This window comes from Entelurus aequoreus, linkage group LG21 (genome assembly GCF_033978785.1).
Source record: "Entelurus aequoreus isolate RoL-2023_Sb linkage group LG21, RoL_Eaeq_v1.1, whole genome shotgun sequence".
Lineage (NCBI taxonomy): Eukaryota > Metazoa > Chordata > Actinopteri > Syngnathiformes > Syngnathidae > Entelurus > Entelurus aequoreus.
The window spans coordinates 9,362,357-9,389,856 of NC_084751.1; the positions used below are offsets into that span (position 1 = coordinate 9,362,357).

A 27,500-nucleotide genomic window follows, 5' to 3' on the forward strand; every position below is an offset into this window, starting at 1 on the left:
TTGGTTTGTTTTCAACCGCGTGAAAGTCACACGGGAGCTGCGAATATTTACTTTGCTAATTTGGTGACGAACTTTCACAACCCCCAGCTCGCATAACAACGCGTTCAACTTGGCGGCCGTGTGGTTTACTTTGCCACCCACCGCCGGGGTCAAAGGTCGAGACGTCCAGGAGCCCCTTCTGTTTGGCTGCAGTTGTCCAAAATAAAGAAGACGAACTTTTAGTATGTTTGATTTTCCCATTGCAGTCAACAGGAAGGAGAATAATCCAGTTTAGTGTGTTTTTATTGTTGTGTACTTACAGTACATCTAGTCTTGCAATTACACTGAAAAGTACAGTAAAATGCAGTAGGTGCACTCATGGACACTTAACACCTTCAATAATAGTTACATGTAGGGATGTCCGATATTATCGGCCGATAAATACTTTAAAATGTAATATCGGAAATTATCGGTATCGGTTTCAGAAAGTAACATTTATGACTTTTTAAAACGCCGCTGTGTACACGGACGTAGGGAGAAGTACAGAGCACCAATAAACCTTGAAGGCACTGCCTTTGCATGCCGGCCCAGTCACATATTATCTACGGCTTTTCACACACACACAAGTGAATGCAAGGCATACTTGGTCAACAGTCATACAGGTCACACTGAGGGTGACTGTATAAACTTTAACACTGTTACAAATATGCGCCACACTGTGAACCCACACCAAACAAGAATGACAAACACATTTCGGGAGAACATCCGCACCGTAACACAACATAAACACAACAGAACAAATACCCAGAACCCCTTGCAGCACTAACTCTTCCGGGACGCTACAATATACACCCCCCGATACCCCCACCCCAAACCCCCGCCTACCTCAACCTCCTCATGCTCTCTCAGGGAGAGCATATCCCAAATTCCAAGCTGCAGTTTTGAGGCATGTTAAAAAAAATAATGCACTTTGTGACTTCAATAATAAATATGGCAGTGCCATGTTGGCATTTTTCCCCATAACTTGAGTTGATTTTTTTTGGAAAACCTTGTTACATTGTTTAATGCATCCAGCGGGGCATCACAACAAAATTAGGCATAATAATGTGTTAATTCCACGACTGTATATATCGGTATCGGTTGATATCGGAATCGGTAATTAAGAGTTGGACATTATCGGAATATCGGATATCGGCAAAAAAGCGTGTCAGCAATTCATTGCAAGTACAGCGGAACCTCGATGTACAAATCGGTTTATGAACTTTCAGATGGCACCAAGTAGGCCCCTGTGTGCTAACCATGTCTCTGTGTACAATTATTTCATTCAAATTGTGTCCAGCGGGCAGCCATTGTGTGCTTGCTTGCGTTGAATAGTTTTTAATTGTGATGAGAAACGCATCAAAATAATCCCCTCAATTCCCCCAAAAACGGATCGACTCGCTAGAGCAGGGGTCACCAACGCGGTGCCCGCGGGCACCAGGTAGCCCGTAAGGACCAGATGAGTAGCCCGCTGGCCTGTTCTAAAAATAGCTCAAATAGCAGCACTTACCAGTGAGCTGCCTCTATTTTTTAAATTTTATTTATTTACTAGCAAGCTGGTCTCGCTTTGCCCGACATTTTTAATTCTAAGAGAGACAAAACTCAAATAGAATTTGAAAATCCAAGAAAATATTTTAAAGACTTGGTCTTCACTTGTTTAAATAAATTCATTAATTTTTTTACTTTGCTTCTTATAACTTTCAGAAAGACAATTTTAGAGAAAAAATACAACCTTAAAAATGATTTTAGGATTTTTAAACACATATACCTTTTTACCTTTTAGATTCCTTCCTCTTCTTTCCTGACAATTTAAATCAATGTTCAAGTAAATTTATTTTTTTTATTGTAAAGAATAATAAATAAATTTTAATTTAATTCTTCATTTTAGCTTCTGTTTTTTCGGCGAAGAATATTTGTGAAATATTTCTTCAAACTTATTATGATTAAAATTCAAAAAAATAATTCTGGCAAATTTGGAAAATTTTTAGAATCAAATTTAAATCTTATTTCAAAGTCTTTTGAGTTTCTTTTAAAATTTTTGTTCTGGAAAATCTAGAATAAATTGTTGTAAATTTGTCTTTGTTAGAAATATAGCTTGGTCCAATTTGTTATATATTCTAACAAAGTGCAGATTGGATTTTAACCTATTAAAACATGTCATCAAAATTCTAAAATTAATCTTAATCAAGAAAAATTACTAATGATGTTCCATAAATTATTTTTTAAATTTTTTCAAAAAGATTCGAATTAGCTAGTTTTTCTCTTCTTTTTTTCGGTTGAATTTTGAATTTTAAAGAGTCGAAATTGAAGATAAACTATGTTTCAAAATTTAATTGTCATTTTTTTTCGTGTTTTCTCCTCTTTTAAACCGTTCAATTAAGTGTAAATATCATTAATTATTAATAATAACATAGAGTTAAAGGTAAATTGAGCAAATTGGCTATTTCTGGCAATTTATTTAAGTGTGTATCAAACTGGTAGCCCTTCGCATTAATCACTACCCAAGAAGTAGCTCTTGCTTTCAAAAAGGTTGGTGACCCCTGCGCTAGACTATAAAAACAATATAACATACATCCACAAACGTGGATGCATATGCAAAAGTGCAATATATTTATCTGTACCCGAAAGGGACAAGCGGTAGAAAATGGATGGATGGATGGATAATCTATTTATATCTGCACCTTCTTTTGTAAATGCAAACACTCTGCACCTTATTGCGTTTATCTTGCACTACAACGAGCTAATGCAACAAAATGTTGTTCTTATCTGTACTGTAAAGTTCACATTTGAATGACAATAAAGGAAGTCTAAGTCTAAAGGACTTTTCTTGAAAAAGATGCCAAAGCGGACTTATTTCACAGCAGAGAAGGCACCGACTCTTCAAAGAGAACACACACACGACCCCTCCCCCCCACCCCCGTCTGCTCATTTCTCTCCTCCAATGAGCTGCTCCTTTGCCGATGTTAATGTACTGCAGGTTGATTTCACTTTTTCAAATGTTTATTATTGTAGCAATACGGGTGTTAAAGTTAAGGACTTTTGTGATTTCTGACTGTTTGTGAGGGCACCAAAGGGACTTCTGTGTGTGTGCATTAGGGTTGTACGGTATACCAGTACTAGTATAGTACCGCAATAAATCATATTCAGTACCATACCGCCTCTAGAAAGTACCGGTCCCCGCCCACCCCATGATGGCGTCTCGTGGTCACGTCGTGACATTGCTGTTTTTTTACGAGCAGAGGAGCTTGTTCAGCAGCGCACACACACAGAGTACTTACAAGCAGACACAGTGTGTAGACAGAAAAGGGAGAATAGACACATTTTGGCTTAAAAACTAAAGATAAAGGTGAAGTAATAACAATGAAACTCCCTCAGGAAGAGGTGCTTTAAGACATGGCTAGCTAGCTAGCTAGCAGTCGTCAGTGTTTTAGCTACTTCTAAATCACTAATAATGGCCTCCATGGCGACAAATAAAGTATGTTTCTTACAAGTATCCTCCCTGCAGGACGAGGAATAGCTAAACATGCTTCACTTCACCGGCGTCACAATGTAAACAAATGCCATGGGTGGATCTACACCTAACATCCACTGTAATGATACCAGGTACAATTGCGTATTTAGTCGATATTACTATGATTACATCAATATTTTTTAGCATCACAAAACCTTTATTAGTTTTTTTAAAACGTATATTATGTTTATAAACGCAGGAAATATGTCCCTGGACACATGAGGACTTAAATTATGACCATTTTATTAACTACTTGGTATTGGATCGATACCCAAATTTGTGGTATCATACAAAACTAATGTAAAGTATCCAAACAGAAGAATAAGTGATTATTACATTTTAACAGAAGTGTAGATGGAACATGTTAAAAGAGAAAGTAAGCAGATATTAACAGTAAACAAACAAGTGGATTAATAATTCATTTTCTACCACTTGTCCTTAATAATGTAGACAAAATAATGGAATGATAAATGACACAATATGTTACTGCATACGTCAGCAGACTAAATTAAGAGCCTTTGTTTGCTTACTTACTACTAAAAGACAAGTTGTCTAGTACGATCTTATTTAAGGACAAACTTACAATAATAAATACAGTATATGTTTAATGTACCATAAGATGTTTTGTTCAAATAAAGCTAATAATTAGGGATGTCCGATTATGGCTTTTTGCCGATATCCGATATTCCGATATTGTCCAACTCTTTAATTACCGATACCGATATCAACCGATACCGATATATACAGTTGTGGAATTAACACATTATTATGCCTAATTTGGACAACCAGGTATGGTGAAGATAAGGTCCTTTAAAAAAAAAAAAAAAAATAAGATAAATAAATTAAAAACATTTTCTTGAATACAAAAGAAAGTAAAACAATATAAAAACAGTTACATAGAAACTAGTAATTAATGAAAATGAGTAAAATTAACTGTTAAAGGTTAGTACTATTAGTGGACCAGCAGCACGCACAATCATGTGTGCTTGCGGACTGTATCCCTTGCAGACTGTATTGATATATATTGATATATAATGTAGGAACCAGAATATTAATAACAGAAATAAACAACCCTTTTGTGTGAATGAGTGTAAATGGGGGAGGGAGTTTTTTTGGGTTGGTGCACTAATTGTAAGTGTATCTTGTGTTTTTTATGTTGATTTATTAAAAAATAAAAACAATTTTTTTTTTTTAAAAACGATACCGATAATTTAAAAAACGATACCGATAATTTCCGATATTACATTTTAAAGCATTTATCGGCCGATAATATCGGCAGGCCGATATTATCGGACATCTCTACTAATAATGCAATTCTTTGTGGTCCCCTTTATTTAGAAAAGTATCGAAAAGTACCGAAAAGTATCGAAATACACTACCGTTCAAAAGTTTGGGGTCACCCAAACAATTTTGTGGAATAGCCTTAATTTCTAAGAACAAGAATAGACTGTCGAGTTTCAGATGAAAGTTCTCTTTTTCTGGCCATTTTGAGCGTTTCATTGACCCCACAAATGTGATGCTCCAGAAACTCAATCTGCTCAAAGGAAGGTCAGTTTTGTAGCTTCTGTAACGAGCTAAAGTGTTTTCAGATGTGTGAACATGATTGCACAAGGGTTTTCTAATCATCAATTAGCCTTCTGAGCCAATGAGCAAACACATTGTACCATTAGAACACTGGAGTGATAGTTGCTGGAAATGGGCCTCTATACACCTATGTAGATATTGCACCAAAAACCAGACATTTGCAGCTAGAATAGTCATTTAGCACATTAGCAATGTATAGAGTGTATTTCTTTAAAGTTAAGACTAGTTTAAAGTTATCTTCATTGAAAAGTACAGTGCTTTTCCTTCAAAAATAAGGACATTTCATTGTCACCCCAAACTTTTGAACGGTAGTGTACATTTTGGTACCGGTACCAAAATATTGGTATCGGGACGACACTAGTTGAAAATGTACAAACCTTCACTAAAATAGACTTTGTAGCAGCTACAACACAATGTGTTGCATTTGACTTTTACACTTCACTTGAAGAATTAAAGGCCTACTGAAATGTTTTTTTTTTTATTCAAACGGGGATAGCAGATCCATTCTATGTGTCATACTTGATCATTTCGCGATATTGCCATATTTTTGCTGAAAGGATTTAGTAGAGAAAATCGACGATAAAGTTCGCAACTTTTGCTCGCTGATAAAAAAAAGCCTTGCCTGTACCGGAAGTAGCGTGACGTCACAGGAGCTAGTATTCCTCACAATTACCCGTTGTTTACAATGGAGCGAGAGAGATTCGGACCGAGAAAGTGATGATTACCCCATTAATTTGAGCGAGGATGAAAGATTCGTAGATGAGGAACGTTACAGTGAAGGACTTGAGAGGCAGCGATGGACGTATCTTTTTTCGCTCTGACCGTAACTTAGGTACAAGCTGGCTCATTGGATTCCACACTCTCTCCTTTATCTGTTGTAGATCACAGATTTGTATTTTAAACCACCTCGGATACTATATCCTCTTGAAAATGAGAGTCGAGAACGCGAAATGGACATTCAGTGCCTTTTATCTCCACGACAATACATCGGCGAAATGCTTTAGCTACGAGCTAACGTGATAGCATCTTGCTTTAACTGCATATAGAAACAAAAGAAATAAACCCCTGACTGGAAGTATAGATAGAAAATCAACAATAGTATTTAACCGTGGACATGTAAATACACGGTTAATGCTTTCCAGGCTGGCGAAGGTTAACAATGCTGTGCTAACGACGCCATTGAAGCTAACTTAGCAACCGGACTACACAGAGCTATGCTAAAAACATTAGCTCTCCACCTACGCCAGCCAGCCCTCATTTGCTCATCAACACCCGTGCTCACTTGCGTTCCAGCGATCGGCAGAAGGACGAAGGACTTCACCCGATGCGTTTGGCGGCCCGGAGACGTAGGAAGTCAAGGTGAAGTCGGCGGCTAGCGCGGCTAGCGCGGCTAGCGCGGCTAGCGCTCCAACACAGTCCTCCTGGTTGTGTTGCTGTAGTCCGCTGCTAATACACTGATCCCACCTACAACTGTCTTCTTTGCAGCCTTCATTGTTCATTAAAAAAATTGCAAAAGATGTCCAGAATACTGTGGAATTATGAAATGAAAACAGAGCTTTTTGTATAGGATTTTACGGGGTACCATAACTTCCGTTACTCGGACTTCGTCACGCGCATACGTCATCATACCGCGATGTTTCAGCCGGATATTTCCCGGGAATTTTAAAATGTCACTTTATAAGTTAACCCGGCCGTATTGGCATGTGTTGCAATGTTAAGATTTCATCATTGTTATATAAACTATCAGACTGCGTGGTCGCTAGTAGTGGCTTTCAGTAGGCCTTTAACGTCCCTTTTTTTTACGAGCAAACCGTTTCAGAGAATTGAATGTTGCAGAAGGATCAGAACGTAAAAAAAAGTTCCCGACATGCCCCATAAAAGACTTGACGAGGCCACTTTAATGCTGTGGAACACGCTGACTCGGCGCCATCTGAGGTTCTTAAAAAAGAGACTTTTAAGTCAACCTGTCTTGTCACTTTAAGTCACGACCGGGTGACCAAAAAGGAATCATTTTCATCATTCTGTAATTGTTGTACCTCGTCTTCTGAGAGCTCTGCGTCTGCGTCGGAGGTCGCTTGGTTGCCGCGTCAGAGGTCTGGAGGTGACGGAAGCGCCGCTTGCGACAGGGCGCCACGTCTATGATGTCAGTCAGGCTGTCGTCCAATGGGCTTGGAGAGGAGGACTGCACATCTGAAGATAAGACAAGACAAATGAGAATGCCAGTGAAGGTCTCCATAAGAGGAGTGCATTAGCCAGGTGATGATAGCGATGGTCCAGGTGTTTAAACACCCCCTCACTAATGCTTGTTTGACCTTTTGGATGAAAATATTATCTCACGGGAGGCTCATCACATGCCCTGTCCTGGTATATCTTTACCATCAGCTCATTGATCACATTTAGTTTAGTTTACTTCAGTAGCTTGACGTGTTTCTTCAGCAAAAATAACAAAAGCCTTTTCTGCCCTGCGCCCCTTCTCTACCGACGCTATCTGTCCACGGCCCTAAAGAGCAGTCGCCACAGCAACTAGAACAACACCACGTCTTGCCTCGTCAGGCCCCCCCCCAAAAAAAACACTTTGAGCCAACCTGGCTGAGGGGGAATTACCGCCTGTGAGAAAGTGGAAACGTGGAGGGAAAAAAAAGTGGGGAGGTGGGTGTGGGTACAAAGTGCTTCCATGACAGGTACGTTGTTTAGGTTGTGTAAAGTTATGTAAGTGGTGTGAGTTGTGCAAAGGCAAATTAATAACATACGGGGCCGCCTGGAGGTGGGAAATGTCATCAGGTTGATTGATTGTGACATCAATGAGGCCCACAACTACTTTTATTTTTGCCAAGTTGTGTCATACAACACTAACTACACACACACACACACACACACACACACACACACACACGCACACAAAAACAACACACTTGACATCAAGCAGAAGCAGAAACTTTCCCTCTTGTTATCTTCAATAAAACACAACAGAAATCCATTAGTTCTCAGGCGCTGGTGAGCTAATGGTAAGCTTCTTAAGTGTACCCCAAACCACGGACTTTGACGTGAGTCAAGTTGTCACAGGGGCATTTTTACCACTGTGTTACATGGCCTTTCCTTTTAACAACACTCAGTAAACGTTTGGGAACTGAGAAGACCAATTGTTGAAGCTTCTCAGGTGGAATTATTTCCCATTCTTGCTTAATGTACAGCTTAAGTTGTTCAACAGTCCGGGGGTCTCCCTTGTGGTATTTTAGGCTTCACACATTTTCAATGGGAGACAGGTCTGGACTACAGGCAGGCCAGTCTAGTACCCGCACTCTTTTACAATGAAGCCACGCTGTTGTAACACGTGGCTTGGCATTGTCTTGCTGAAATAAGCAGGGGCGTCCATGATAACATTGCTTGGATAGCAACATATGTTGCTCCACAACCTGTATGTACCTTTCAGCATTAATGGTGCCTTCACAGATGTGTAAGTTACCCTTGCCTTGTGCACTAAGACACCCTCATACCATCACAGATGCTGGCTTTTACACTTTGCGCCTATAACAGTCCGGATGGTTCTTTTTCTCTTTGTTCCGAAGGACACGACATCCACAGTTTCCAAAAACAATTTGAAATGTGGACTCGTCAGACCACCGAACACCTTTCCACTTTGCATCAGTCCATCTTAGATGAGCTCGGGCCCAGCGAAGCAGGCGGCGTTCCTGGGTGTTGTTGATAAACGGTTTTCGCCTTGCATAGGAGAGTTTTAACTTGCACTTACAAATGTAGCGACCAACTGTAGTTACTGACAGTGGGTTTCTGAAGTGTTCCTGAGCTCATGTGGTGATATCCTTAACACATCTATGTCGGTTTTTGATGCAGTACCGCCTGGGGGATCCAAGGTCCGTAATATCGTGGCTTACGTGCAGTGATTTCTCCAGATTCCCTGAACCTTTACGGAGCGTAGGTGGTGAAATCCCTAAATTCCTTGCAATAGCTGGTTGAGAAATGTTGTTCTTAAACTGTTGGACAATTTGCTCAGGCATTTGTTGACAAAGTGGTGACCCTCGCCCCGTCCTCGTTTGTGAATGCCTGAGCATTTCATGGACGCTGCTTCGATACCCAATCATGGCACCCACCTGTTCCCAATTAGCCTGTTCACCTGTGGGATGTTCCAAATAAGTGTTTGATGAGCATTCCTCAACTTTCCCAGTCTTTTTTGCCACTAACAAAGTTTACCAGTTAGAACATGAAATATATTCTCTTTGCAGTATATTCAATTGAAAAGGATTAGCAAATCATTGTATTCTGTTTTTATTTACCATTTACACAACGTGACAACTTCACTGCTTTTGGCTTTTGTACTACGGAGGGAGGCCACTGTCATTAATTACTTGAGAAGAGAGCGATCGCATGAATTGAATGACACAACTTCACTACACATACAAATGTAGTCGCGGATGAACGAGCCTGCCGTGGTTTTGACATCCGGATTATTGAAATGTTTGTATTTTGTTTACATTATAAATGACTTGACTTTGCTCATTTGCATGGCTGCACGTGCGTGTGTATGCAACCTTGCCCTGCCCTGGCCCACCATGTCCAATTGTGTCCAAAGAGTGCAAGAGTGCCGTGCACACTCAGCCCAGTGTGTTGTGCTTCAGGTGTGAGCTCACTTGTGTGAGTACGCCTGAACAGTACAGTAGTATTTTTTTGTGAGACGAGAATAACATATTACGACATGTTCCACATGTTACCAGAAGGAGTGACGGCAGCCGGCGTAGGGGGATCGTCCTCTCCTTCGTCTTCGGTGCTGCCACCATATTCGTCATCCTCCTCAGCTGCCGCTTGGTCATGTTTGACCGGGTTCTTCTTTTTGTGCGCGTCACCACTCCTGCAACACAGCGCGCACGTGCACAGCATGCAACGTTCAGTTTAGGTTAGCCGGCGCTTCACTTTTTCTACATTTTCTTATGTTACAGCCTTATTCCATGCACAAGTGATTTATTAGTACAGGTGGGAATCTTTGGACACCTCACCATTCGACAACAATTACAAGTCGGGAGCTGCGCTTTCATTAAAAATCTAAAATTCTTGACGCATCTTACAGGCCAAAAGTTTGGACACACCTTCTCATTCAATGGGTTTTCTTTATTTTCATGACTATTTACATTGCAGATTGAAGTGAATTATATTTATATAGCGCTTTTACATAGTGAAACCCAATATCTAAGTTACATTTAAAGCAGTGTGGGTGGCACTGGGAGCAGGTGGGTAAAGTGTCTTGCCCAAGGACACAATGGCAGTGACTAGGATGGCGGAAGCGGGGATCGAACCTGGAACCCTCAAGTTGCTGGCACGGCCACTCTACCAACCGAGCTATACCGCCCGGTTTATTATTGTCACATCAAAACTATGAAGAAACACATGTGGAGTTATGTACTTAAAGGCCTACTGAAATGATTTTTTTTTATTTAAACGGGAATAGCAGATCCATTCTATGTGTCATACTTGATCATTTTGCGATATTGCCATATTTTTGCTGAAAGGATTTAGTATAGAATAACGTCGATAAAGTTCGCAACTTTTGGTCTCTGATAAAAAAAAACCTTGCCCCTACCGGAAGTAGCGTGACGTTGTCAGTTGTTCACTCCCTCATATTTTCCTATTGTTTTCAACGCAGTTAGAGCGATTCGGACCATTACCCCATTCATTTGAGCGAGGATGAAAGATTCGTGGACGAGGAACGTTAGAGTGACGGACTAGAATGCAGTGAAATACATATTTTTTTTCGCTCTGACCGTAACTTAGGTACAAGCTGGCTCATTGGATTCCACACTCTCTCCTTTTTCTATTGTGGATCACGGATTTGTATTTTAAACCACCTCGGATACTATATCCTCTTGAAAATGAGAGTCGAGAACGCGAAATGGACATTCAGTGCCTTTTATCTCCACGACAATACATCGGCGAAACGCTTTAGCTACGAGCTAACGTGATAGCATCGTGCTTTAACTGCATATAGAAACAAAAAAAATAAACCCCTGACTGGAAGGATAGATAGAAAATCAACAATACTATTAAACCGTGGACATGTAAATACACGGTTAATGCTTTCCAGCCTGGCGAAGGTTAACAATGCTGTGCTAACGACGCCATTGAAGCTAACTTAGCAACTTAGCAACCGGACCTCACAGAGCTATGCTAAAAACATTAGCTCTCCACCTACGCCAGCCAGCCTTCATCTGCTCATCAACACCCGTGCTCACCTGCGTTCCAGCGATCGACGGAAGGACGAAGGACTTCACCCGATGCGTTTGGCGGCCCGGAGACGTAGGAAGTCAAGGTGAGGTCGCCGGCTAGCGCGTCTGCTCTCCAACAAAGTCCTCCTGGTTGTGTTGCTGTAGTCCGCTGCTAATACACCGATCCCACCTACAACTGTCTTCTTTGCAGCCTTCATTGTTCATTAAACAAATTGCAAAAGATGTCCGGAATACTGTGGAATTATGAAATGAAAACAGAGCTTTTTGAATAGGATTCTACGGGGTACCATAACTTCCGTTTAACTGACTACGTCACGCGCATACGTCATCATACCGCGACGTTTCAGTCGGATATTTCCCGGGAAATTTAAAATGTCACTTTATAAGTTAACCCGGCCGTATTGGCATGTGTTGCAATGTTAAGATTTCATCATTGATTTATAAACTATCAGACTGTGTGGTCGGTAGTAGTGAGTTTCAGTAGGCCTTTAACAAAAAAAGGTGAAATAACTGAAAACATGTTTTATATTCTAGTTTCTTCAAAATAGCCACCCTTTGCTCTGATTACTGCTTTGCACACTCTTGGCATTCTCTCCATGATCTTCAAGAGTTAGTCAACTGAAAGGCTTTTCACTTCACAGGTGTCATAGTTTTGATGCCTTCAGTGACATGAAATAGTCATGAAAATAAAGAAAATGCATTGGAATGAGAAGGTGTGTCCAAACTTTTGGCCTGTACTGTATATTGATGCAGTTTCATTAAATAGATGAGGTGGCGACTTGTCCAGGCCTTCCGCCCGATTGTAGCTGAGATAGGCTCCAACGCCCCTCGCGACCCCGAAGGGAATAAGCGGTAGGAAATGGATGGATGGATGGATAAATAAGCATTCATCACTTTCAACTTTTAAAAACAGGGCATTTGTAATAAGAAACAGTTGAATTAATCCCCATTACATTTGTTAAATTAATGGAAATGCTTGCAAAACTGGAACACAAATGCCCTAAAACAAATGGAGCTGGTGGGATCTCTCGGTGAAGTGGCTCGTTGCGGGCAGCCAAATTTAAGAACACTTTATTGACAAACAATGAATAATTGATTACTGACGTTTACTAATCGATTTTACAATCGCCCATTTCTGAATTGCGATGCATCTAAATATCGATTATTTCCCTCACTTTGATTTCTTAGTTTTAAATTTGGTATACATTTGCAAATATTTGTGGTATTGTGTGTAGAATTTTGAGGGAGAAAATGAATATATTCCACTTTGGAAGAAGTGCTGTAACACAACAAAATGTGTGAAAATGCACTGCACCTCTCTTCCTGCAGCTCTTTGATCGTTTGGCGTAGACTGCGGATCTTGGCTTTCTTCTCGTTCAGGACCAGGACAAATCGAGAGTAAAGCTCCGCCTCCAAGTCGTCTTTCTCGTCCGCATAGTGCTTTAGTCTGAAACACAAACGACATAATTAAATATGAAAAACATTCTTTGCTTTAAGTGTTCTTGCCCGAACTTGAACTTTGACTCCTTTCACTTAAGGTCAATGACCTGGATCAAACACGCCAAAGGGGACATTCTGGTTACGCCAGCGTTCTAACACATGTGCTAACAAGGTAAAGAGGAAGCAAAACTTGCGGTTTTTACACTGATGTCACAGATTTGATCATGTCTTCATAGTCCAACTGGCGTACTGCAGTGACAAGAAGGTCAAAGAAAAGATGTCTTTACTCTGCAGCGATGCGTTGATGTTCTTTTGTCAGTCGTCGGTTCTGCTCGTCCAGGTCCTGGTTTTGGTGCTTCAGAGAGGATCCTCTCTCCAGACTGTGGGTCAGCATTCCTCTCACAGCTTCCGCTGGGTCTGGGACCGGGCTCAGCGCGACCGAGCCCAACCTGAACTGGACCACGGGAACCAGAAGACCAGTGAGACAAGTTGTTCATGTGACATTAAAGAAATGGCGGGAGATGAGAGAGTAATGCAAGCTGAACTAAACACACACGGTTACACCTGTGAAGGCTGTCAAAGTGAGACAAGTTAGGGTGGTGGTCTTTCATGGGCTAACTCAAGGAACTTCTTGTTGTTGTTGAGCAAGAGACTCTAGGCCAGTGGTCCCCAACCTTTTTGTAGCTGCGGACCGGTCAACGCTTGAAAATTTGTCCCACGGACCGGTGGGGGGTGTATTTAAAAAAAAATTAAAAAATTTTTTTTTTACATAAATAAATACAATCATGTGTGCTTACGGACTGTATCCCTGCAGACTGTATTGATCTATATTGATATATAATGTATATATTGTGTTTTTTATGTTGATTTCATAACATTTTTAATTTTATTTTTTATTTTTATTTTATTTCTTGTGCGGCCCGGTACCAATCGGTGGTTGGGGACCACTGCTCTAGGCCACAGGTGTCAAACATCATTTAATGCGGCCCGCGAAAGCCCTGTCATTTTTTCATGGTGACAGACAGAAATACATGTATTGCATGCTATTGAGTATATTTTCAACTTTATTAACTAATCATGCAACAAATAAAATATTATCATTAATTTCAAACTTTTCAAAATTAAAACAAAATAAATATCTGCTTGAGTTATATCAAAGCAAGTTGTTCATCAAATTGTAGACTGTAGACATGACAATAGATTTTACAGTAAAAAAAACTGGCAGCTCAGTTGCCAGGATTTTATAGTAAAAAAAAAATATATAGTACCGTTTATCCATTTACAGTAATATGTAGAGATGTCTGATAATATCGGACTGCCGATATTATCGGCCGATAAATGCTTTAAAATGCAATATCGGAAATTATCGGTATCGGTTTCAAAAAGTTAAATGCAGTGTTTCCCACACATTCATTTATTTGTGGCGGCCCGCCACGAAAGAATTACGTCCGCCACAAATAAAAAAAATAAATTAAAAAAAAAATTTAATTTTTTTTTTTTTTTTGTCCTCTCCAGCTTCTCAGGCAAATCATATAGTTGATGTAGATGCCCATATCGGCTGTTCAGATTTACTTTACAAAAGAGAAGTGTAGGATACTTCTCTTGTTGCCTTATATGTATTTGACTTTATTAAATGTATTTATATTAGAAACACAACGTGTGTATATAACAAAGGGTGCAAAGTCTGCAGGCAGTAGGAAACACATGGTTAAGTGTAGGGAGTAAAACTGATGGCAGTCTAAAGTTCAAGATTTTTGGAGCTCTTTGTTCAGTGGATCAGATGTATGATGAAGCTCTGTGTCTATCTACCACCAATACTGTTTTCTGTTTATTTGTTACTGACTGTGGCAGGAAACCTCTGCCTCTGTTTCACTTTATGTTGCTGGTAAATAATATGGTTGTAGTAGTAGGCTTGTCACACCGCGGTGAGGGATGTCTTGTCTTGGTTTTTTCTGTCTTGTGATTTGCATGTTTTAGTTTGAAAAGTAACTCTCCTCTCGTTTCAGGTCACTTGCCCTTCCTTCTGTGTCATCAGTCTGACGTCATCCCTGTTCCCTGATTGTTTCCACCTGTTCCCTATTACCTTCATGTGTCTTATAAGCCCACTCCTCCGTTTGTTCTGTGCCAGATTGTCTCGTTCATTCGTACTTTCCAGCGTCTATGTCCATGTCCATGCCTTGCCTCCTGCTTATGTTCCATGTTCTTGAATCCCTTCGTGGCTATTTTGAGTTTTCCTTTTTCCTCCTCAGCAGAGTGATTTTTTGTTATTGACTTTATTCAGCCGAAGTGGTAAGTTATCAGTTATTGTCCTCAATTTTTGAGTGACTATTTTTGTTAAACTTTATTAAATAAGATAGTGTAGAATTTTTCATAGCTATTGTTTATTCCTCCCGTTGGAGCGTTTTTTGTTAATACATTTTATAGCATTTACTGCGCCAATTATTAGTTCGTCTTTGGTTTTGTGTTTTCCTCCGTTCGGAGTGATTTTCAGTTGTTCCTAGTTTTTTGGAACCTTTTTTCGTCGAGTAGTTTTTTTTGGGGTAAAAATTGAATTGTATTCCTTGACTTGGGAGGTGAAAGGAAGCTGACAAAATAAAAGCCTGTCAAGTTCCCTACTCTGCATCTGAGTCCAATCCTTTTACCAAGCCCTGACAAGGCTAAAGTTAAATTATTTAGTATGCACTAATTAAAGGGGCAGAGCTTTATGAGACATTTTAGCTTTTATATTTTATAAGATATATTTTTTGTAAGAACCACAATTAATAAATATGTTTCAGTGAATAACTTATTGTTCAAATCTGTATATAAATATGTACATAAAGTGTTGTAATTATATTGTAAAATGGATGGATGGATGGATGGACATTTAAAACAAAACTGTTAATTAGTAAGTATACATTTTTTGAACCTTTTTAGAGAAAATCATATCATTGTAGTAAATTATGCAAATTACTCGATGATGTCATGGTGACCACGCCCATAGCCACGCCCCCACCGCCACAGGTATCTTGGCAGTTTATGGGAAACACTGTAATGTATGACTTTTTAAAACGCCGCTGTGTACACGGACGTGGGGAGAAGTACAGAGCGCCAATAAACCTTAAAGGCACTTCCTTTGCATGCCGGCCCAATCACATAATATCTACGGCTTTTTACACACACAAGTGAATGCAAGGCATATTTGGTCAGCAGCCATACAGGTCACACTGAGGGTGGCCGTATAAACAACTTTAACACTGTTACAAATATGCACCACACTGTGAACCCACACCAAACAAGAATGACAAACACATTTCGGGAGAACACCCGCACTGTAACACAACATAAACACAACACAACAAATACCCAGAACCCCTTGCAGCACTAACTCTTCCGGGACGCTACAATATACACCCCCTGCTTTTGGAAAACCTTGTTACATTGTTTAATGCATCCAGCTGGGCATCACAACAAAATTAGGCATAATAATGTGTTAATTCCACGACTGTATATATCGGTATCGCTTGGTATCGGATTCGGTAATTAAGAGTTGGACATCGGAATATCGGCAAAAAAAGCCATTATCGAACATCTCTAGTAATATGCTGTAAAAACAATTGTAAATGTTGTGGCGCCTCAGCTGCCAGCTTTTTTTTTTGACATTGTATGTAATACAAATATAATAATCAAATGCACAGCAATTAATTGTATAATATCATGAGGTGAATTTGTATACATTTATATTCTTTTTTTATATTCATAAATGATATACGGTTACAAGCGGCCCTCTTAGGGCAGCTATAACAGCAACGTGGTCCTCGGTGTAAGCGTGTTCCACACCCCTGCTCGGGCACACTTCTGCAAACTCCCACTCTCGTTTTTTTTGAAGACACACACCGAGGTTTCCATTCTGTTGTAACGACTGAGTTACAACAGAATGATGAATGAAGTTACTCTGATTCATGGAGGAAGTGGGTCACATGACTGACAGCATTCATCAAGTTGATCAACTTCATCATCATCAGCCTCTTGCACAACTTAATGACATCTAAGCTGTTTTATGTCTCCTGGCAACAAAAAATAAGCACTTTATCCAGCCTGTAAATAAAATAATGTTTGCTTTTGACCGTCAAGGTCACACATGTCATTCACTTAACAACTCATTATTGGCCATGTGTCCCTAATAGTGCATTTTAGAGGTGTATATTACTATATTTTCTGGACCATAGGGCACACCAGATAATAAGGCGCACTGCCGATGAGCGGGTCTAGTCAGGTTTATTTTCATTATAGGGCGCATTAAAATTAAAAGAACGAATGCCTTTAGTAAAAAAAATTGAATAAAAATTAAAAATAATTTATTGAAACCCATATTTTCCAGGCTTTCGCGGGCCACATAAAATGATTTAGCGGGCCAGACCTGGCCCCCGGGCCTTGAGTTTGACACCTGTGTCTTAGACCAACGTGATAAAGGTGTTTGTAAAATCTTCTGATGTTTTTGCTGCAAAATTAACCACGACATTAGCGCAGTATAAAACATTTTGTTGCTACATTTGTTCCCACTACCTCACCTTAAATTGGAGTCCTTAATCTTGTTATATGCAAATATAATGACAATAAAGTCCATTCTATTCTATTCTACTGGTCCGACCTTTCTTAAAAAACATGTTAAAAAAACAACTTAGAGCCTTGTCCAGTTGTTTACTTTACTATGAATGTTTGAATAACTTTTACTGAAAATGAATATTGGCTACAAATATCGGTAATCGGCCTCCTTGACTACTAATAATCGATATCGGCCCTGAATAATTATGTCGGTCAATTTTTTCTAATAATTAAAAAAGAAAAACTCACTGGCTTTTAACCCAGCATGAGACTTTGAACTGTTTAAACTGTTTTTAACTGCCTTTTATCTAACAAATTTGTCGTAAGATCATTTTTATGTGCATATATATGTATTTTACCTCTGTTTTTAATTACATATTTACCGGTAGTCTGTCCTTTGCCTGCATTTCTCTGCTTTTTGTGTGTTTACTTGTTTGTGGTGTACAGCCCTTTGTTTTTCAACGAAGGGCTTTATAAATAAAGTTGGTATGGTATGGTATGGTATGGTAATTGCTGTCTGTAAAATCAGGTCATCTCACCGAGATGTCCTTCAGAACTTTGTCGTACGTCAGCGTGAGGTCTGCTCTCTGACTGGGCGGAGATGGCGAGAGGTTGAAGCGGTAAGAGTCGAAACTTTCCGCCTGCGTCAGCGCCTGCTGGAGGTCCTGGATGTACTTCTCCTCTGGCATCTCCAGCTCGGCTGCCTCCTGGCACATCACCGCCTCGCTGACTGCAGAGGACAAGCAGGAGCGTGAACACACAACCAGAAACAGTCCAGCAGGCTGAAGACCATCATCATCTACACAGAGAAGGTACTTATGATTAGCGATCATTAGGGGTGTCAAAAAAAAGCAATTTTCAGATTAATCATGATTGTTATTCATAACGATTCTTAACTGATTAAAAAAAATCTAAAATAGTCTTTTTTTTATCCGTCCTGTCCAACAAGTCAGGCAAATCATAAAGTTGATGTAGATGCCAATATTTGCTGTACAGATTTAATTTGAAAAAAGAGAAGTGTTGGAAACTTCTCTTGTTGCCTTATTTGTCCATTCATCCATCCATTTTCTACCGCTTGTCCCTTTCGGGGTGGCGGGGAATGCTGGAGCCTATCTCAGCGGCAATGGGGCGGAAGGCGGGGTACACCCTGGACAAGTCGCCACCTGATCACAGGGCCAATGCCTTATTTGTATTTGACTTTATTAAATATGTGGAAGCATTTTATCAAACAAAACCAGTTTTCTTTTAAATAATATAGAAATTGATCAGAGCTCTTTATCTAATTTATAATCTCTGTCTCCAGCGGGCCGTCTCACGGCGCCGCAATCTTCATCTCCAGTGGGCCTTCCTACGGCGCCATCACTTCTGTCTCCGGCGGGCCGTCATCTCGTCTCTGACGGGCCGTCTCCGGCGGGCCGTCCCTCGGCGCCGTCATCTCCGTTTCCGGCGGGCCGTCCCTCTGCGCCATCATCTCTGTCTCCGGCGGGCCGTTCCTCGGTGCCGCAATCTTCGTCTTTGGTGCCGCAATCTTTGTCTCCGGCGGGCCGTCTCATGGTGCCGCAATCTTCATCTACGGCGGGCCATCTCACGGCGCCGCAATCTTCGTCTCCGGCGGGCCTTCCTACGGCGCCATCATTTCTGTCTCCGGCGGGCCGTCATCTCGTCTCCGGCGGGCCGTCATCTCGTCTCTGACGGGCCGTCTCCGGGGGGCCGTTCCTCTGCGCCGCAATCTTCGTCTCCGGCACCGCAATCTTTGTCTCCGGCGAGCCGTCCCACGGCACCGCAATCTTCGTCTCTGGCGGGCCGTCTCACAGTGCCGCAATCCTCATCTACAGCGGGCCATCTCACGGCGCCGCAATCTTCATCTCCAGTGGGCCTTCCTACGGCGCCATCACTTCTGTCTCCGGCGGGCCGTCATCTCGTCTCTGACGGGCCGTCTCCGGCGGGCCGTCCCTCGGCGCCGTCATCTCCGTCACCGGCGGGCCGTCTCCGGCGGGCCGTCCCTCGGCGCCGTCATCTCTGTCTCCGGCGGGCCGTTCCTCTGCGCCGCAATCTTCGTCTCCGGTGCCGCAATCTTCGTCTCCGGCGGGCCGTCCCACGGCACCGCAATCTTCATCTCCGGCGGGCCGTCTCATGGTTCCGCAATCTTCATCTACGGCGGGCCATCTCATGGCGCCGCAATCTTCGTCTCCGGCGAGCCTTCCTACGGCGCCATCATTTCTGTCTCCGGCGGGCCGTCATCTCGTCTCCGGCGGGCCGTCATCTCGTCTCTGACGGGCCGTCTCCGGGGGGCCGTTCCTCTGTGCCGCAATCTTCGTCTCCGGCACCGCAATCTTTGTCTCCGGCGAGCCGTCCCACGGCACCGCAATCTTCGTCTCTGGCGGGCCGTCCCACGGCACCGCAATCTTCATGTCCGGCGGGCCGTCCAACAGACCCATCGACGGCGTGGCGAAGTTGGTAGAGTGGCCGTGCCAGCAATCGGAGGGTTGCTGGTTACTGGGGTTCAATCCCCACCTTCTACCATCCTAGTCACGTCCGTTGTGTCCTTGGGCAAGACACTTCACCCTTGCTCCTGATGGCTGCTGGTTAGCGCCTTGCATGGCAGCTCCCGCCATCAGTGTGTGAATGTGTGTGTGAATGGGTGAATGTGGAAATAGTGTCAAAGCGCTTTGAGTACCTTGAAGGTAGAAAAGCGCTATACAAGTATAACCCATTTATCATTTAATTTACTTGTTCTGGCTAGAATCCGTCCCTAAAGGAGCGGTGGGGGGGGGGGGGGTACTGTGACGATCTGTCACATTCACGTTTGTGTTTAATTCCTGTTGGCGCTCTTATTTTAGTTCCACTTCCTGCATGTCTCCCTGAGCGCTCGTTTCCCTCACCTGTCCCTGATTGGCAGCCTGGCACACCTTGTTGCAGTTGCCAATCAGGCTACTATTTATGCCTGCCTCGCCCTCCAGTCAGGGTTCGATGATTGTCCCTTGTTTCCCCTGCATGTGCACTTACCAGTTGCACTATTTCCTTTTTTGACATTAAAGTCATGTTTTTGTGCGCTACGCCTGCCATCTCTGCATCCTGGGCTTCAAGACCGACAGCAGTTGCTGACAGTGCCAAAAGATTCACAGCCCTAGTAATTATAAAGAAATCAGAAGAATTGGGGGTCGAAGCATTGAACCCTGTGGAACACCAAGACAGGCAGGTCTTTTTACGACTGGAATGTGCACACAAAATAGTGTGTCAGCGTGTTTAGATCACTGGTTGGAAAGACAACACTAGGTCTAATAAGTGCTGCTTAACAGCTTAAAGAACATGGCCGAAAGCACAACATGTGGAACGTTAGGGAAGATCAGAAGCACATCTGGTGTCTATTGAGACTACCATGCAAGCTTGTGGAGCAGGACAGTAGATGACATCTTCTTGTTTGGACACTCAGCAAAAGTTTGAAACATGCACTATCAACACCTACAAAACCTTCCAGTGAGTCGACCTCTTTAAAGGAGCACAGGTCGTGTGTGGGGTCCCACAGGTGAAACACGTCACCATGAAGCTGTCAGGGTGGACGTGTGAAAACATGTAGCCAGGTCATGGCGGAGAGTCTAACAGTTTTACCTTCTCCTCTCCAGGCATCTTGTCCATCTGTCAGCAACAGCTGGAAGCCTGACGCCAAACCCCGCTCATCCCGGTCCACCTGCAGGAAGTAGGAGGAGCCTAGCTCTGAGGAGACGTAGATCTGTCGCACTGACGATTGCATCACTGCAGTTCAAAAAAACATTTGAGACTAGATCATTCATATTTTATGTTAGTATACTAAGTCATGTATGGAAGTAGAATTGTCTCACATCAACTTATATACATCATTATGATATTAATACATATGCATGTATTAATAAATATACAAATACAAATGTGATATACATATAAATACATCATTTGTATAAATAAACGCGTATTTGTAAATATATTTTTGAGATTTGAAAATATATACAAATAAAATGTATAATTATAAAAATGTGACATACAAATAAATCAAGAATTTGTATAAATAAACATGTATTTGTAAATATATTTTTGAGATTTTAATATAAATATGTTTGATTTTGTTTTTTATTGAGTTTGCATATGTGGATCGCTTTTTTGCTTTTGTGTTGATGAGACATTCCTCCCACAAACCAGATGCACAAATAAATGTGACCTACACACTCCCCTAAACAACCAGCAGAGGGCACTGCCGCCAGAGCGGTCTGGGTCACAGAGCATTATATGCATTACATGCACAAAAACAATCCACGTCTTTACAGAGAGAACGCACAACGGGCCTGAGCTTGCTAACGTTAGCGTTGTATTTGCTAATGCTAATTTATCCAGTTAATCTGAAAGACCGTGCTAGCTGCTTATTTTATTGTATCAATGTTTAATGACCTTGTCCCGATGTAGATACTGATCTCTTATCAGTGCAATGTGTGTCAAATCATCATCATATATCAATCATTATATGACCAGAGGGGACAGAGCCTTTTCCGTTGCCGCCCCTAAGCTCTGGAACAGCCTTCCCCTCCACATTAGGTCAGACCGGAGCCTGGGGGTCTTCAAAACCCTCCTTGAGACCTACCTCTTCTCGCTGGCCTTTGACCCGAGCTGAGTCCGCCCACTAGGCCACCATTTCTAGTCCCTCCCACCCCTTCGCTTTAGTTGTATTTTGTTCAATATGTCGCACTTTTATTATTATTATTTTTAAATTTTTTAAAAAAATATTTAAATTTTTTTTTTTTTTAAACTTTTTTATTCGACCCCTTTTACCGTATTGCATTTGCACTATCTTGTTTAGCACATTCATTGTTTATGTTCTTTGTTTGTTTTGCTTAGTTGTTGGGTTTTTTTTGCTCCATGTTTTTTTTTAACCTGTAAAGCACTTTGGTTCAAACTAAAAGTTGTTGAAAACGTGCTATATAAATAAAGTTGACTTGACTTGACTTGACTTGACTTGACATTATATGACCCTCCCTAGTGTGCCTCTGATTGGCTCGCCAGTGTCTGACCATGTCTATGACCGAGACCGCTCTGGCTGCAGTGCCCTCTGCTGGTTGTTCAGGGGAGTGTGTCGGTCACATTTATTTGTGCATCTGGTTTGTGGTAGGAATGTCTCATCGACACAAAAGCGATCCACATATGCAAATTCAATACAAATACAAAATCAAGCATATTTATATTCAAATTTCAAATAAATATTTACAAATACACGTTTATTTATACAAATTCTTGATTTATTTGTATGTCACATTTTTTTATTTATAAATTTTATTTGTATATATTTTCAAATCTCAAAAATATATTTACAAATAGGCGTTTATTTATACAAATTATTTATTTATTTGTATATCACATTTGTATTTGTATATTAATTAATATATGCATATGTATTAATATCATATTGATATATATAAGTTGATGTGAGACAATTCTACTTCCATAGTCATGTGACAGCGCTGCCGCTAAAATGGTACTGGCCATCTGCACATCAATGAACAAATGAATACATGTGATGGTGGAGAACATCAGAACAGAGGAACATTGACACACACACACAAAAAACCTCAACTGGGGTGTAGTTTCCTAATGAAGCCTTAGCTTGACGCTCCTCTACTTTCTCCTGCTCCCGCTTGCTGCGGCAACAACACACAAAACTCCAGACGCTCCTCTTCGTTTTGTATCGTGTATTCGTCAACTTAATCCTTCAAAAACGTAAAACAATAACGATGTGGGAACAAATGAATGGCAAAATAAAGCGAGTTTGTTACAGTAAGAAAGAGTTAGAAAAAGTAAGAGTAAGGTCAAAAAACTGTGTGGCTCGATTCCACCATACCTGACTGCCATTACCCATAATACATTGTGTCCAAACCATATTACCACACAGATCCTTCCGCCATATATGCAATTAAAGAGTTACGTAACCTTCACTGTATTAAAGCAGTATAAAATAGAACGTCATCAAATTATTCAGACAAATGTAATAATTACAAATAAAGTGTACCTTATAATTATTCCAAGCAGTGTTTCCCACACATTCATTTATTTGTGGCGGCCCGCCACGAAAGAATTAAGGCCGCCACAAAAAAAATAAATCTTTTTTTTTTTTTTTTTTTGGTGTCCTGTCAAGCTTCTCAGGCAAATCATATAGTTGATGTAGATGCCCATATCGGCTGTTCAGATTTACTTTACAAAAGAGAAGTGTGGGATCAAGATTTTTGGAGCTCTCTGTCCAGTGGATCAGATGTTTGATGAAGCTTTGTGTCTATCTACCACCACTACTGTTTTCTGTTTATTTGTTACTGACTGTGGCAGGACACCTCTGCCTCTGTTTCACTTTATGTTGCTGGTAAATAATATGGTTGTAGTAGTAGGCTAAAGTTAAATGATTTAGTATGCACTAACTAAAGGGGCAGAGCTTTAAGAGACATTTTACCTTTTATATTTTTATAAGATATATTTTTGTAAGAACCACAATTAATGAATATATTTCAGTGAATAACTTATTGTTCAAATCTGTATATAAATATGTACATAAAGTGTTGTAATTATATTGTAAAATGGATGGATGGATGGATGGATGGATGGACGTTTAAAACAAAACTGTTATTATTAATTAGTAAGTATACATTTTTTGAGCCATTTTAGAGAAAATCATATCAGTAGTACATTATGCAAATTACTCGCTGATGTCATGGTGACCACGCCCATAGCCACGCCCCCACCGCCACAGGTAACTTGGCAATTTATGGGAAACACTGCTAAGCATGCAATATATAAATTTTTGTATTATTTAAATAAAGTAAATAGTCCCATTTTGGCTGAATAAACATAAAGCACCTTCCATAAAATGTAAATTAACTTAAACAGCATTTAGGCTCCTACATGGGGGTTCCCTCATCAGAACATTTTCATTTGGCGTGATGTCATTTCCTGTGCCCAAAATGTCACTTTCACTTCAAAGCTTATTTACTGTAATTTAGTGTCTTAAAAATGTTTCATTTCAGCGCTGCTGGTGTCAGATGTGCCACAGCTGCTCTGACATCATTTTCCTGGCAGCCACCAGCAAACATGAATGCCAGCGTCCCAATGAAGCGTATCTGCCATGTGTGTATGAATGTATATGTGTATGTGATCATGGGGGCTTGATTTGAGGGTGGAGAGCCGCCAGGTCAAATGTACCCTTGCAACTAAAGCCCTGTGATCTTCCATTGGTGGTAACTTAAGACATTCCAGAAAGCTCCTTACGTCATTTATTTTTTTTGCAAACTAGGGCTTGTAAAGCAGTAGGAAAAGTTTTGAGCAGCATCCAGTGTGTCATCACAGAACTTGTCATTTGCTGCAAGTACAGGTGCACTACTGATGATGCTCACACATGTTTACACCTTTAATCCCCTTAATGCGTCACCTGCATGCACGCAGACCGCCAACAGGCACTGGAAGCTAACCATACCTAGGGTGAAAACGTGTATTGTTTAGGTATTAAAAGCAGAAACAGCAGGTTGCAGCACATTAGTGACGTCATGACACTCAGCAGCTGTCAACCCCAAAAGGATGCATCTAAACTCTTAGTGTTTCAGAAATATAGAATTAAAACAAAAACATAAGTTACTGCCTTGTGAAATTGTCAATGTGTAGTTACTGCTGTATTTATTTGTTCGTAGTTCGCTAATTGTAAACAGCGGGCTGTTGTTTAGATGCTAACTGTTAGCTCACAACAGGCTAACAGACTAGCACCGAGCTTGAAGCGTGACAAATAACACGAACGTAAGAAACACAGCATAAATGTTGTTAGATTTTTTTTTTCCCGACTTACCTCCAAGTGGTTCCTGTCAAGCGCGGCGGATAGTTTCATGAATAAAGTAATCTTTTCTCAACTAAAACATCCCAACGGCGCCGGTAGACTTCCTGGTACGTCATCACCAAGCGACAACACAACATGTTTCAATTGTTTTTGTTTTTTTTCATTTCATAGATCTTTATTTATAAAACATGCTTAAATTGTGTGTGTTGAGTTTAAAATAAATAAATACAATTTGGGTTGTGTTTGAAGAAATATTGGACTGTGTTTTACAGTAATAATTCTCCATCCATCCATCCATCCATCCATCTTCTTCCGCTTATCCGAGGTCGGGTCGCGGGGGCAGCAGCCTAAGTAATAATTCTGTAGAAAATATTTCCAAAATCTTAAAGAAAAAAAAAAAATTTTAATTTTATTTTTTGTCCTGTCCAGCTTCTCAGGCAAATCCTATAGTTGATGTAAATGACCATATCGGCTGTTCAGATTTACTTTACAAAAGAGAAGTGTAGGATACTTCTCTTTTGATTGATTGATTGAAACTTTTATTAGTAGATTGCACAATACAGTACAGTTAGTTGTGGACCCCGACTTAAACAAGTTGAAAAACCTATTCGGATGTTACCATTTAGTGGTCAATTGTACGGAATATGTACTGAACTGTGCAATCTACTAATAAAAGTTTCAATCAATCATTCAATCAAAACATTCCGTTCAATTGACCACTAAATGGTAACACCCGAATACGTTTTTCAACTTGTTTAAGTCGGGGTCCACGTTAATCAATTCATGGTATGTTGCCTTATTTGTATTTGACTTTATTTAATGTATTTATATTATCATTTGGTGCAGCCGGGCCGTAGCAGGAGGGGATAGAAATAGAAAAAAAGGAAGACAGAGGGGGAAATTGTGGTGACAAGAGGGGGATAAGACAGAGAGACAAAAACAACAGCAGCAAACACAACAATAACAACAACAACAATAGTGCAACATCAGCAAATAGGATATGTACAAACATGATGGTAAAAGTGATAGCAAAGAAGCAGTTAGCGAAATAAATAATAATACAGAAATGACAATGAGCATTATTACACTACAAATGGAGCAATACAAATACCAATAGAAATAGCGCTATTGATTTTTGATTGATTGATTGATTGAAACTTTTATTAGTAGATTGCACAGTGCAGTACATATTCCGTACAATTGACCACTAAATGGTAACACCCGAATAAGTTTTTCAACTTCTTTAAGTCGGGGTCCACGTTAATCAATTCATGGTAAATGATAATGAACAATACCAATAATTTACCTCAATTATCAACAATACAGTTGTTCAAATGCAACAATACATATACGTAATGATAACTAGAGATACAAAATAATGCAGAATTGCAAAAACACAATTTTGTAAATACAAAAACATCTTAAACAGTTGGATATGAGCTCAATTGAAATGTTTCCAGATTTTTGGATTATTATACAAAACACATTTTAGAAATGTTTATTACAAACTGTGGAGGGGGGGCGTGGTCTGCGGGCCTGCTGCGGAGTGGTGTATATAAGGACCGGCCTTGAAGCCAGTGGCAGGTGAGTGGATTGCCCAGCTGGGGCTGGTTATCTAATCACCTGTCGCCCTTATTAGCAGCAGCCGGACCGAGACACGTGGTTGGAGTTGGAGCCAGAGAGAGAGAGAGACACACACGTATGAGACAGAGACTCCTGGAAAGCAATTCCGACCTGTATATGACAATAAAAGACGTGCTCAACCCCGTCTACCGGGCTCCCGAGAGATCTGTCGGCACCAGGAGAACCCACAACACGCAGAGACGTTCACACAAACCTTATAAATAATATATGGGTATACAAACAGAATAGTATACGACTTTTGCCTTCTCATAAATGAAATGTGTTGAGGCGTTGACACACGACTGTTCCTCTGTGCTCCTTCCTGGTGGCGGAGGCAAAAGCAACAAGCTGCCTGCCACATGGGGAGGGGAGGGAAATGAGGAGATTATGGAGAAATCAAGACTTGACTTGAACAAACAGATGTTTCTTCCAGAAATAATTGCTTCTGGAGGCTGCCGGGGCATTTTAATGTTTGCTATTAAGTAAACACACACTGTGTCATTGTCAGAGATTTACGATGCATGTGTGGCTGAGTGCAGGCTGGGCAGTAGGCCTCGGGATCATGTAAACATGCACCACTGGGGCTGGGGTCCATTTCCAAGTATCTCAGAGCAAATTGTGCATCTTCACGCCGGAGGGAATGACAGACATCGGCTGTAAGGAAATTCCAACCACACTGGCG

At 40.8% G+C, this 27,500-nt stretch overlaps 1 protein-coding gene across 1 annotated transcript in view; it reads right to left on the reverse strand.

Moving 5' to 3' along the window:
• LOC133638311 (DNA repair protein XRCC4-like) overlaps positions 1-25,335 on the reverse strand; it is a 31,062-nt gene extending 5,727 nt beyond the window's left edge. Inside the window, exons 1-7 of the mRNA XM_062030790.1 lie at positions 25,208-25,335; positions 20,977-21,120; positions 17,907-18,097; positions 13,071-13,237; positions 12,659-12,790; positions 9,838-9,974; positions 7,150-7,303 (exon numbers count right to left, since the gene is read on the reverse strand). Of these exons, the coding sequence (XP_061886774.1) occupies positions 7,150-7,303; positions 9,838-9,974; positions 12,659-12,790; positions 13,071-13,237; positions 17,907-18,097; positions 20,977-21,118 (923 nt within the window). The 5' untranslated portion in view covers positions 21,119-21,120; positions 25,208-25,335. The remainder of the gene's footprint in view (positions 1-7,149; positions 7,304-9,837; positions 9,975-12,658; positions 12,791-13,070; positions 13,238-17,906; positions 18,098-20,976; positions 21,121-25,207) is intronic.
• Between the last annotated feature and the right edge of the window lie 2,165 nt (positions 25,336-27,500).